The sequence below is a fragment of the Triturus cristatus genome, chromosome 3_1, assembly GCF_964204655.1.
Source record: "Triturus cristatus chromosome 3_1, aTriCri1.1, whole genome shotgun sequence".
Taxonomy (NCBI): domain Eukaryota; kingdom Metazoa; phylum Chordata; class Amphibia; order Caudata; family Salamandridae; genus Triturus; species Triturus cristatus.
Window position 1 is genome coordinate 229,159,188 of NC_140583.1, and position 12,428 is coordinate 229,171,615.

Here is a 12,428-nt window from a genome sequence, read left to right on the forward strand (position 1 = left end):
CAAGGCCAACATCCCCCCTCCCCCCCCCTCTTTTGTTGATCCCCGATGTCCCCCTCCCAAAGGCAAACTAACCACCTTTCCCCCTATCACTCGGGAAAACTTGACTTCACTGGTGCCTCTGATCAAATCTGGCTCCCCTCTAGATCCTTGTCCTGCCCATATCCTCCGTCACATCTTTGTCTCCTGTCCAGATCCCCCCATTCACCTCCTCAACAGCTCCCTCGCGCAAGGCATAGTTCCTAGTTCCATGAAGTCTGCGGTAATTGTGCCCATCCTGAAAAAACCTGGGGCAGACCCCTCTGTCCCTGCCAATTTCCGCCCCATCTCCCTTCTGCCATTTCTAGCTAAGGTGCTCGAGCGCCACGTCACCTGCGCTCGAGCTCCTTTGTGGAGAAACATGGAGCCCTTGCCCCCCGCCAAGCTGGTTTCCGCCCCGCACACTCCACGGAGTCTGTGGTCATGTCGGTCCTCGACACCCTCAGGGAGGGCATGGACACTAATCATCACCAGGCCCTTGTGCTCCTCGACCTCTCAGCCGCCTTTGACACGGTGGACCACAACATCTTACTTTCCCGTGTCAGGGCGGCGGGGATCGATGGGACTGCCCTGGTCTGGTTGTCCTCCTTCCTGAGCGACCGCACACAGGCTGTTCGCCTGGGTGACTTCACAGCGGACTTCCAGAAAGTCCAGTGCGGGGTTCCTCAAGGCTCATCTCTTTCCCCTCTTTTGTTCAATCTATATATCGCCCCACTTATCTTTTCTCTCCAACAGATGGAGGTCGCCGTATTTAATTACGCGGATGACCTCCAGCTGGTCTTTGATCTTTCCTCTCCTTCTTCTGTCCTCAACTTCCACACTGTCATGTTTCACATCAGGGACTGGATGAGCCACAATCACCTCAAACTTAACCCGGACAAAACCGAGTTGGTATTGACGGGCGGTTCTTCCAGCCCCTGGTCCCCCCTTTGCTGGCCTCCCTCTCTTGGTCCCCCTCCTGTCCCCTCCTCCTCTGTCAAAACCCTAGGCATTAAGCTCAATTCTCAACTTACCCTTCACTCCCAGGTTAGCTCTGTGGTATCTTCCTCTTTTCTCTCACTACGTACTATCCGCAAGGTGTCCCGTTTCTTTACTTTTTCCGCTCTTAAACTTATTATCCTGGCCATGGTGGTGTCCCGCCTGGACTACGGGAACGCCCTGTATGCCGGCATCCCTGCATACAGTTTGCGCCGCCTACAACAGATTCAAAACCAGGCGGCCCGCCTAGCCTTCAACCTTCTCAAATTCCACCACTCCACCCCACTTCTAAAAACTCTTCACTGGCTCCCAGTATGGGCCAGAATTCAATTTAAACTCGCATCAATCACTTTTCTGGCCCGATCGGACCTGGCACCTGCCTTCATCTCCTCTGAGATTGTTCCCTATGTCCCCTCAAGGGACCTACGTTCTTCCTCTCAGTCCCTCCTCACCATCCCTCGCTTCCGGAGAAAAAAGTGGGGCGGCTCCAAATTTGCCTTTCTAGCACCAACTCTTTGGAACTCCCTCCCCCTTCACCTTCGTGCCAGCACCCTCTATCCCCAATTCCGTAAAAACCTTAAAACCTACCTTTTCACAAAATCCTTTGAATGAACGCCCAGTCCTTTCCCCCTGTTTCTTAACCTCAGTCCCCACTAGCTACAGCGCCAAGAAACCGCCGGTATACGTGCGCTTTAAAAGTACTTTTAAACTCAAACTCAAACTCATACACCCATTACTGAAGAAAGTAAACCTGGACCTGCTGTACCCCAACAATTACAGACCAATTACAAATAGACCTTTCCTGGGCAAACTGATAAAATGAGCAGCATTCGCCCAGATGTCACATTTCATTGAAGATAATGCCATAATTTCAGACTTCCAACTGGGTAACTGCCCAGGAAGAAGCACAGAATCTGCCCTCATTGCCATCTGGGATGACCTTAAGAACACAATAGACCGAAACGGGGTTGCCTCATTACTTCTCTTGGACACCTCAGCTGCCTTTGACAAGGTTGACCATGACACTCTGATTCCAAGACTCTACGAAGCCGGCAAAAAGGGGACTGCTCTAGATTGGATCGCATCCTACCTTCACAACAGAACTAATGTCATCCATACCCCCCTCCTTTCTAGTCCAAAACCTACTTCACAAAAGCAGGGATCCCTCAAGGCTCTATCATCTCACCCATGATTATTTTCAACATCCACATGAAGCCATTACCAGCACTTATCAATTAGTTTCAACTCGCGTGCTATAACTATGCAGATGACTCATAACTCCTTCAACTGAAATGCCCCAAAGTCAATGGAAACTCACCAATTTTTAGTGGTCTCATAGCTGTGGATCAATAGATGACTTAGAGCCATCTCAAACGGAATGTTTCCAAAACGGAAATACTCACATGTGGCGATTGGAAAATTTATGACCCACTCGCCACCTGGCCTGATGATCTAGGAATACCGCATAAACTAAAGCATCAAAGGAAGTAAGAAACCTCGGAATGACCATGGACTCTAAGCTATCAATGAATGCCCAAGTGGACAAACTAGCAAGATGAAGCTTTGTTACTATAAAAACTCTGTGACGCATCTTTTCCCATCTGGGATTTCCACACACGGTTCAGGCTACCCGCTCTCTTGTTCTGCCCAAACTTAATTACGCCAATAGCCTTTACCACGGATAAAGACTAAAATAGATTCAGAACTCTGCTGCGAGACTACTCTTACATATAAAGCCACAAGACCACATCTACCCTGCCTTGATAGCCCTACATTGGTTACCGGTTGCCAGAAGATCCACATTCAAGCTGCTTTGTATCACCCATAAAGGGTTACATGGAACAGGGGCACTCTTCATCAGGAAGAATATCACCAAATACATTCAACAAAGGAAACTACGCTCGAGTGGCAACTTGCCTCAAAATCTCACCATACAAGAAAAAACCCATAGGTGGCACCTCATTCTCTGTTCAAGCAGCCAAACTATGGAACTCTTTACCCCCAAACATAAGATCCACGGATAAACACCTTATCTTCAGAAGACTACTCAAAAGTTGACTCTTCCCCACATACCCACCATACTCAAAACAAATATACAGCATATCCCTCTGTATATAAGCATTTTGTTGGACTATAGATCTGTATCTGCATATGTGTATTGCTTTGTATAAACGTGAATGATAATCATGTTTTAAAAATATAGATATTCGTTAGTTCTACTTAAAAAATTTACATATTACTTATAGTTACATTATTCTATGTTTTAACATGAATATAAATGACTGCATAAATAAATCTTTTATCATAAGTATTATCTACAATTGCTTCACTATTGAATTACAAAAAAATAAAACAAATTCTTTTAATGTACAACAGCACTTGAAAGCAGGAGTTTTATTAAATGCAACTTTAATCTACATATATGCTTATATACCATTCATGTACTTGCGTATCTATATATTTATTACTTTGCTTATAATTCAGCAGATCCAATGCACTTCCCTATATCTCACCCAATATTTCACAATATATCCTCATTATCGGACTCATCTCAAACCTTAAACTATTACTCTCTCCAATGCACTACCCTATTTCTCACCCTATACTACTCTCAATATATCCTCTATCTCAACTCTGACTCATCTCAAACCTCATTCTACTACTCTTTCCAATGCACTACCCTTTTTCTTACCCTATGCCTTTATCAATACATCCTCTACCGCCACTGTATTATTCATCCCAAAACCCATACAACTACTATGACTCCCAAATGAACCCTTTCTAGACTCTTTACTCCTCTGCCCCTCTTGCATTATCTCATGCCTCTTTTACTTTTCAGATCTCCCAAACAAGCCATTCTAAACCCTTTTCTCTGACTCCTCCCACTACACCTCCCCTTTACTCATCCCAAACCTCCTCCTACTGCTACAAATGCCACACAAAAAAAAGAAAATAAACAAAAATTCTAGACCCTTACCTCATCTATCACTTCACTATTTTTTTTCAATCCAATTAACAGACTAACATGTCCACCACTCAAATTAATTTCATATTTCCCTATACCAATTTCCACTAATTCTGTTTGGGTTCCAGACTAGTGGGCTAGTCACGGAAAGTCGCTTCAACAACTCATCAGGGGTAGCAAGCACAATATAAATGCAAACCGTTTCTTCTTCTATCCCTCCACTATACTTGTCGATCGAAATAAGAGACTAACATATCCACAGCTCAATTTACTTCCATATTTCACTATGCTAATTCACCACTACTCATTGAAAAAGTGCTTTGACGCCTCGTCAAGGGTAGTAAGCGCTATATAAATGCAACTACCAAAACCCAAGCCAGTCCTGCTGTTTCACAAATACCATATATAACAACATTTCAACACTTTCTATGAATTAATAAATCAAAACAGTTTAAAAACCCAATTTTAATGCTAACAATTAATAAGCATTACATAGCATTTCAGTAAGCACTGCTAATTGTAAGCATTGGAATTATTTGTATAGAGGCCTTCACATTAGAAATGTGGCTGGTACTCCTGGCTACAGACAGAAGCAGAAGCATTCTACTTTTATAAGACATAACTCTTGCAAACAAAATCCACTTTAACATTATGTTTTATGTTATGTGATTTATAAAGCGCATGGATGCCCCGAAGCTTCCCAGCGCTGCAGAGCGGAAGCAGAGTGTGGAAAGAACATTAAGGGAACAGCCAGGTATTGAGTTTTTTACTGAAACTTTCTTCATCTCTGGTCAGTCTCAGCTCCTTGGTCATTGAATTCCAGAGCTTTGGGGCAAGGTGTGTAAAAGATCTCCCTCCCCATCTCGAGCTCTTTATCCTTTGCGTCATCATAAGATAATCCAAGGAGGACCTGAGAGATCTATTAGGGAACATAGGGGTTGACCATAGTTTTTAGCAGGGCTGGACCCCTGTCGTACATGGCTCTGTGAGCAATGCAAAGAGTTTTGAACCTCACCCTGGACTGGATGGGATGGGGAGCCAGTGCAGTTTTTTAAGCGAGGATCTGACTGACTCCTGTCTGGGAAATTTTAGGAGCATCCTGACTGCTGCGTTCTGCACAATTTGTAGCCTGTCAACAACATATTTGGGAGAGTCCAAATACAGAGAGTTGCCATAGTCCAATCTTGAGGTTACTAGGGCTTGGACCACCGTTCTGCGTGCCTGTTCTGGAAAGAGGTTCAAGATCTTACGAATCGTGCACAGTATGCCAAAACAGACAGCTGAGAGTGTTATAGCTTGAGTTTCCATGGACAGGTTGTGGTCGAGCCACATTCCGAAATTGTTTATGTATGGCTTTGGAACGGGAGGAGCACACCAGTCCCCTGACCAGCTAATTTTGGCCCAAGGCCCTGAGCAGTTGCCCAGGAGCATTAGATCTGTGTTGTCGCCATGCAGTTTTAGATTGGAGCTGGTCATCCATTTGGTTATTTTTTCCAGGCATGGTATACCAGCTGAAGATGGTTAGAGTTGAACTCTTCTGACACTGATACTACTAATGGTGTGTCATCCGCATAAGACACTACGGTTAGTCCGAACTCCTGTACAATTTGTGCTAGGGGGGTCAGGTGCAAGTTGAACAGTGTTGGGCTAAGTGCCGAGCCCTATGGAACTCCATCGGGGTTGAAAAAAAGTTAGATAGGCTGGCCACTTCCATGCATTGGAAGGATCAATCACTTAAAAAGGAGGAAAACCATTTTTTGGCTTTGTTCTGGATCTCGATATCCCCTAGCCTCTGTATGAGAATGTCATGACTCACAGAATCAAAGGCTGCACTTAGATCTAGGAGAATAATGGCGGCCAATCCTCCTCGATCTAGCATCATTTTTAGTTTATCTGCGATAGTTAGAAGGGCCGACTCTGTACTATGTCCTGGGTGGAACCCCATTTGCGTTTACTGTAAAAGGTGGTTTTCTTCCAGGACCTGTGAGATGATACTATTAACATGCTTTTCTACTACCTTGTCCAGAATGGGTAGTAGTGAGATGGGACGAAAGTTCCCCAGTATCGAGGGGTCCAGTTGCGGTTTCTTAAGCAAAGGCTTCTTAATGTCATGTTTCCACGCCTTGGGTACAATCCCAGTACTCAGTGAGAGTAAGATGACGTCTGTCATAACGGAGATGATGGGGTCTCCCTTCCTGTAGTAGTATGTGGGGAGGGGCGGAATCTAGTGGAGAGCCAGACTTAATTTTACTTAGAATTAATCTTACTTGTTCTTTGTTCAGTATCGGGGAAAGTACTCAGTATTGGAGGATGAGCCAGGCTGGGTGGTTGGTTATCCAGGTTCGCAGTTGCTTGCCTTTCTTCTGAGCTATCCGCAAGGTTCAGGTGTAATGAGTTGATTATATTTTCTACTTTGTTAGTGAAGAAAGTGGCTAGCTCATTGCATCACTCCTTGGAAGACTGAGTCACGTGTGTACCCTGTTCGGTTGTGGTAAGTGATTTCACGATTTTAAAGAGTTCTTTGGGCAAATTAGCTACCATATTTATCCTTTCCTTGTAAAATTTTGCCTGTGCAAGTTTGAGGTCATTATGATATTATCTGATGGATTTTTTATTTGCCAGCTTGAGGTCTGGGGCGAATGTTTTCCTCCATTTTCCTTCGAATTTCTTAAAAAATTTGGGGGAGAGGCTAGCTGGTTGTTGAACCAAGCTGCTCTCTCCGGGTTGTGTTGTGCTGTCTTTCTTGGTTTCTGGAAGCACATGTCTACTGAGTGGTTGATCCAGTCTACCCATTGTTTATGTGCCTCGTCAATATCTTTTGTTAACAAAGGGTTAGTGGACTCAAGACATTTGATCCAGCGGATCTAAATATACAATTGTACCATCAGCCATTGCAACACATTCTTTAAAAGGATTACACTACTTCTACTTACCTGATCAAGATATCCCGTACTAGTAGTGCTGTTGGCTCCACATGGTGCTGATGCCAGGGGAGGCCGTTCTACAGGGCAATTTGAGTCACTGAATTGAGGGGACAGGGGGACAGCAGGGTGGGAGGTGTGGTGATGGTGATGAAGGTGTTGATGCTGAAAATGGTGCTGGAAACAGTTGGCGTGAGGATGCCCCAGCACGTGATGATTCTGTGATGAACTCCCACAAGGAGAATGCTGTGGACAGCAGGATGGTAGCCTTGGCATTGCTGGTGGACCATTTTCCAGTGTAGTAGTAGATCCAATTCTGTGAATGTCATCTTTAAAAAGGAATTGTAAACGGATTAATTGTAGCAGTGAAGATCAATGTGCCAAAAATAATATGGAAACTGAATACATACGTTTGTCAATTTTAATGACAGAAGGAAAAAAAAGTTACTTGCCTGTAACTGTGGTCTTTAATAAATTCACATGCTCAAATTATTCCAAGTTGTAAGGCTGGGAGCCTTTGTTAATCAATGTTAACACAGAAAAGTATAGACACTAAGTAAGACTGAAAATGGCCAGACTGCGAACACCAGTCTGCCTGGTTATTTGATCCAAACACCAGCAAAAGAAGTGATAGAACCTAGAGCTCTACTCTCTCCCAGAGGCTTCAAACTGCCAGACTTTCAAGCTCGTAGCAGTGGGCATGCATATGTTCTGAAGCATCATAACAGAGGAGATGTGTAGATTACATGTGAATCTATGAAACCTTTTTCCTTCTCCACCACTAGATCTTTCACAGATTTGCATGCTTGAATTGAGATTAACAAAGCAGTATTAATAAACAGTGGAAGGATTGAATGAGTTTTAGCTTAAGATAAAAGGTTTCAGAGCAATGGCTACCACACTTCTGCCTCTTTTTTGTCTGAAGATAAATGCAATAATGCTTCATGAAGACCTGAATCCTTCTCCATTTGCTGGTTTAAAAATGTCTTTCAGAGACACTGCAGCAAAGAGCAGCTGCGGCAATCATACTTCTCGTAGAATGACCTCTAATAGCACCTGAAAGCTGTTCATCATAGTAATTTGCTATGAAGCATGATACACTTTTGTGAGAAAGTGCCATCTTTCTTGCATGGTATGCCCCCACTTTTTGCTGAATTGCTGAATGTACTTTGACTGAGTGTGCCCTGGAGTCCTGCCAATCAGGTGCCCAGGGCCTATGTTCCTTCCCTAAAACACAGAACCCAAATTGGCAAACCCTGGCCACATGTCAGCCCCTGGTAAGTGGTACCCTAGGTACCCAGGGCCTTGTGACAAGGAAGGCCTCTAAGGGCTGCAGCACTCATTGTGCCACCCTTAGAGGCCCTGTACCCTCACACACACACACACTGCCCTTGTAGGCTGAGTGTCTGGGTACAAGACAAAACAAAGTCAACATGGCACACATCCCTGTGTGCCATGCCCACCACCTACACTGCCATGGCATAAATCAGCCACCCCTCTAGCTGGGTGCCCTATGCCAATGGTGTGGGCACAGGAGCAGGAGCCCTGTGCCCCTACAGTACCCATGTCCATTCCTGGGCACTGTAAGTGCAGTGCTGCCATTTAAGAGTATATGGTGCTGGGTGCTCGACAAACACGAACACCACAGCACCATATTGGCAACACTGAAGACTGAAGTTTGGTATCAAACTTCTCAGCTCACTAAACCCACACTGATGCCAGTGTGGGATTTAATGTACCAAGCAACCCAGAAGGCATCTTAGAGATGCCCCCTGAAACCTAACCTACAATCCACGTCTGTTCTGAGGCTGCCACACAGCAGACATGTTGCTGGACCCCTGGGTAGGAGAGCCCCTGCTCTCCTGGGTCTGCAACAATGCACATCCTGGGCGAGGTACTAAATCTCATCCCCCAGGATGGGCAGGGGGAAGCTTCAAAGGTATGCCGCCTCGGTGAGCTTCCCCAGGCCACTGCAAACCCCCACTCTGGCGGGAAGCTTGGCTGGAAACCCCAAATAAGGACAGGGGATGTGCCAGCCTGCCAACCCCACCCCTCAGGTGGGGGAGGCGAGGTGAAGCACATCTCTGGGCTTTCGCCATCTTGAAGATGGGAAGCCCTGCCCAATCAGGACTAGGCTACTGCACCCCTCCCACAGGAGAGAGGTAGGATAGGGGGTGTACCCACCCGAGGACAGGGACCCATTGGTCCCTGCCCTTCACCTACCTGTAACGCCCCTAAATCTAGTATTTAGGGGCACCCTGAACCTTCCTTCCCCAGATTCCAGATTCCAAAATCCGAAGAAGAGCTAGAAGAAAGAAGACCTGCCCTGCAGCTGCTAAGAAGAGGAAGACACCAACTGCTTTGGCCCCAGCGATACCAGCCTGTCGACCCTCGAACCTGCTCCTGCTCCAACCTGGCATCTCTTGTGGCCAGCAACCTCACAAACCCCGGAGGACCTGGCTACCTTTTGACTCTAAACCCATGGGACTCCCATGAGTAGAGGCTCTACTCAAAAACGACTTCTAATCCCTGGCAGCAGCCCAGAACCGCGAACCCAGCACACTCTGCACCTGCCAAGCCTGGCCTGTACCGGAGTGAACAAAGACCACGAGGACGACCCCCCGGCGACTGTGACCCCGAGTCCGGCACCCAAGGACCTCCCTTGACACTCCTGAAGAAGCCTGCAGCCTCAGAACCAGGTGCCCCCCCCAAACGCTATCAACCAAGGGTAAGATTTCCCGACACCAAAAGGCACCCCTGCACCCGGCGCCCCGCGGCCCCTTGTGCCCAATCCCGGGGTACCTACCTATCCTCCAACTACCCAACTTACCTCTCGAAGTGGTGGTGGCACATGAAGAATCTTCGTCCCGAGCTTGCAGTCTTTTTCTAAACCGGAGATTTCCCATTGAAATCAATTGAGCGCCCGAAGGCTCAAAAGCACCCTGCACGCAGCCGCCCGAGTGGCCCTGGCAGTGCAACCTCTACACCTATCTACTTCCCCACTTGAGTAAGTGACCAGGAGCCCAGCTCCCACAGCCGCGTGACCTGCTAGCCAGCAGCCACCAACCAAGGCCCCCCCTACCTTTCATAGGATAACATTGGGCCTAACTCTCTCTGCACCCGGCCGCCCTTGTGCCGCTGAGGGTGAACCAACTGTACCTACCTGACCAGGTAGACCCCATAGTCTATGCCCAGAACCTTAACTCTGCCAGTCGAGTACTTACCTTTAAACCGATAACTCAATTTGCTCCGTAGGGTAACATTGACTGGCTTTTCCTGAAATTTCTTCTAAGTGTGGACTTTTCAAACTTAAAATATTCACCAAAAATCAGCCGAGTAACGAAAACGAAAATACTCACCTGCTCTTAAGTGAGCTCCCAGTGCTGGATCTTGGTGCTGACTCTGAAAAATACTTACAACTGTACTTATCAGTAACTCACTTTTCTCCCATAGGAAATTGACTGTTTTTCTGTGAAATTTCTTGTGTCAATTTCTGCAAACTTTAAATATTCTTTAAAAATCGTATAATATCTGAAAACGTAATTACATACCTGTTTTGGATAAAGGTCCCAGTACTGAGTCTAGGCACCCAGTACTGGATTACAAAAGTAACGAGAACATACTATACATACAACTTGTATTTTCTGCCATAGGGAATCATTGACTGTTTTCTATGAAATATTTTCTAAGTGTCAACTTTTAAAATAGCAAAATATTGTCTAAAAATCATCACAGTAATTAAGTCGACTTTTATCACTTGATTCCAAGTATTTACCCAGGACTGAATCTAGGATCCAGTCCTGGAATTCCAAAAGTAATCCTAAAAGTAATCTCTGGTAAATAACTTGAAACTTCCATTGAATTCAATGCATTATTGTGTTTAGAATTGTGTTGTCTTGCAACCACTTGTAACTTTTGTAGAAAGTCAATTGCATTTTGCAAAAGTATTTATATAAAGCATCTCATTCTGAGAAAGTATATTTTAATACCTATTGTTGGTTCTAAAATAAAACAAACATTTTTTATATATAAACCATTGGCCTAGAGTTCAGTTATTGAGTGTGTGAGACCATTTGCTGACTGAGTGTGTGCAACAAATGCTTTACACGGTCCTCTAATACTGCCTTACTGCTCGACCAAGCTACCACTTTATAGAGTAAGGTTATATCTAACTTTAGCCTCTGCCAAACCTCTTGGGACTGTGGGCTCTGTACACCCTGTACCTATTTGGGAACAGTACATACAGAGCCACTTTCTCACAACTTTGCCAGGCTTAAGTCTACTTAGGTAACAGTTTAGCTTTGTCTGAATGACCACAAGCTACAAACCGGTCTGAGTGACTAAGTCCTTGGTTTGTTACAAACAGAACTTTAGACACTTCTTAAGGTCTTGAGAATGGAGTACTCTTTCGACTACAGTGAGAGGGTGTGGAAAGAAGGCTGATTAGAGGTGAAGGTAGGACTAGTGGATAGAGAAACATTTCCCTATAAAGAATTGTTAGGGGAAAGAAAAGAAAACGTTACTAATCTCCAATAATAATCTTTCTGGTGACAACTCTTCCTGCAGGTTCCTCACCTTTTAAAATAGCTCCAGACGTCAGACTGGATCAGAAAACAGGTGGTGCGGACTATCTCAGCACCTGATACAGCACAGGTGTAATATCAGTGGAGGTTGAGGAGCAGATCCTGCCTCTCCGGCTAAGAGAGGAGGTCCACGCTGAAAGGCAGCCGGAGCAGAGAACAGAGGGAGAGTTACAAAAAATCTGCATATCACATCCTCTTTGACCAATCCGGGCAATAAGAATGACTTGGACCAAGTCTTGATACAATTTTCTCAATTCCCGAGGCATTAAGAGTAAAGTGAGGAACACACAGTGAAGAGGAAAATGTCAAGATAACTGAAAGGCAACCCACAGAAGCCCCTTCAAAATAAACATTTCCTGTTGGAGCAGAGTCAAGACTAATTTGCGTAAGGCTGAATCCAAACTGAGGTGGTATAATATGCAAATTAACAATGGAGTAAGATAAGGCCTGAGTAATTACTAGAGGCTGAGATTAATTCAAACATTCCATCCAGCACTTTGTATACTTCAGTGCTATGTGCTAAATGGGAAAGGTAGGCCCAGACATGGGTCCTTTTCACACTGGGACACTGGAACCGAGCTATACCCAAATATTGAGACCTAATATGGGTGAAACTGAACATTAACTGCTTGTGTTCTGGTTAAGGGAGGGCTTGGCAGTTCGGGCTGAATTGTTATTACTGGAGAAGGGTGAGGACTGATTTGCATATGGATGGGTCCAAACTGAGGTGGCATGGTGTGCAAAATAACAATGGGATGTGGCTCGAGTAATTACCAGTGGGTGAAAATAATTCAAGCATTCCATTCTTCAATATTTTGCATACTACAGAAACTGGAGGGCACAGAACAGTGGGAATTGCGCGTTCTCACAAGGCGAAAAAGTCACCTGAGGAGTGCCCCACAGGATGAAGATGTTTTGGACCACCTCCTCTTCAAAACACAATTC

The 12,428-nt window shown here is 45.2% G+C and overlaps 1 protein-coding gene across 6 annotated transcripts in view; it reads right to left on the bottom strand.

Moving 5' to 3' along the window:
• RNF111 (ring finger protein 111) overlaps nt 1-12,428 on the bottom strand; it is a 340,882-nt gene that overhangs the window by 117,732 nt on the left and 210,722 nt on the right. For all 6 annotated transcript variants that reach the window (XM_085643745.1, XM_085643742.1, XM_085643743.1 and 3 more), the window contains exon 6: nt 6,913-7,229. In XM_085643745.1, the coding sequence (XP_085499871.1) occupies nt 6,913-7,229 (317 nt within the window). The remainder of the gene's footprint in view (nt 1-6,912; nt 7,230-12,428) is intronic.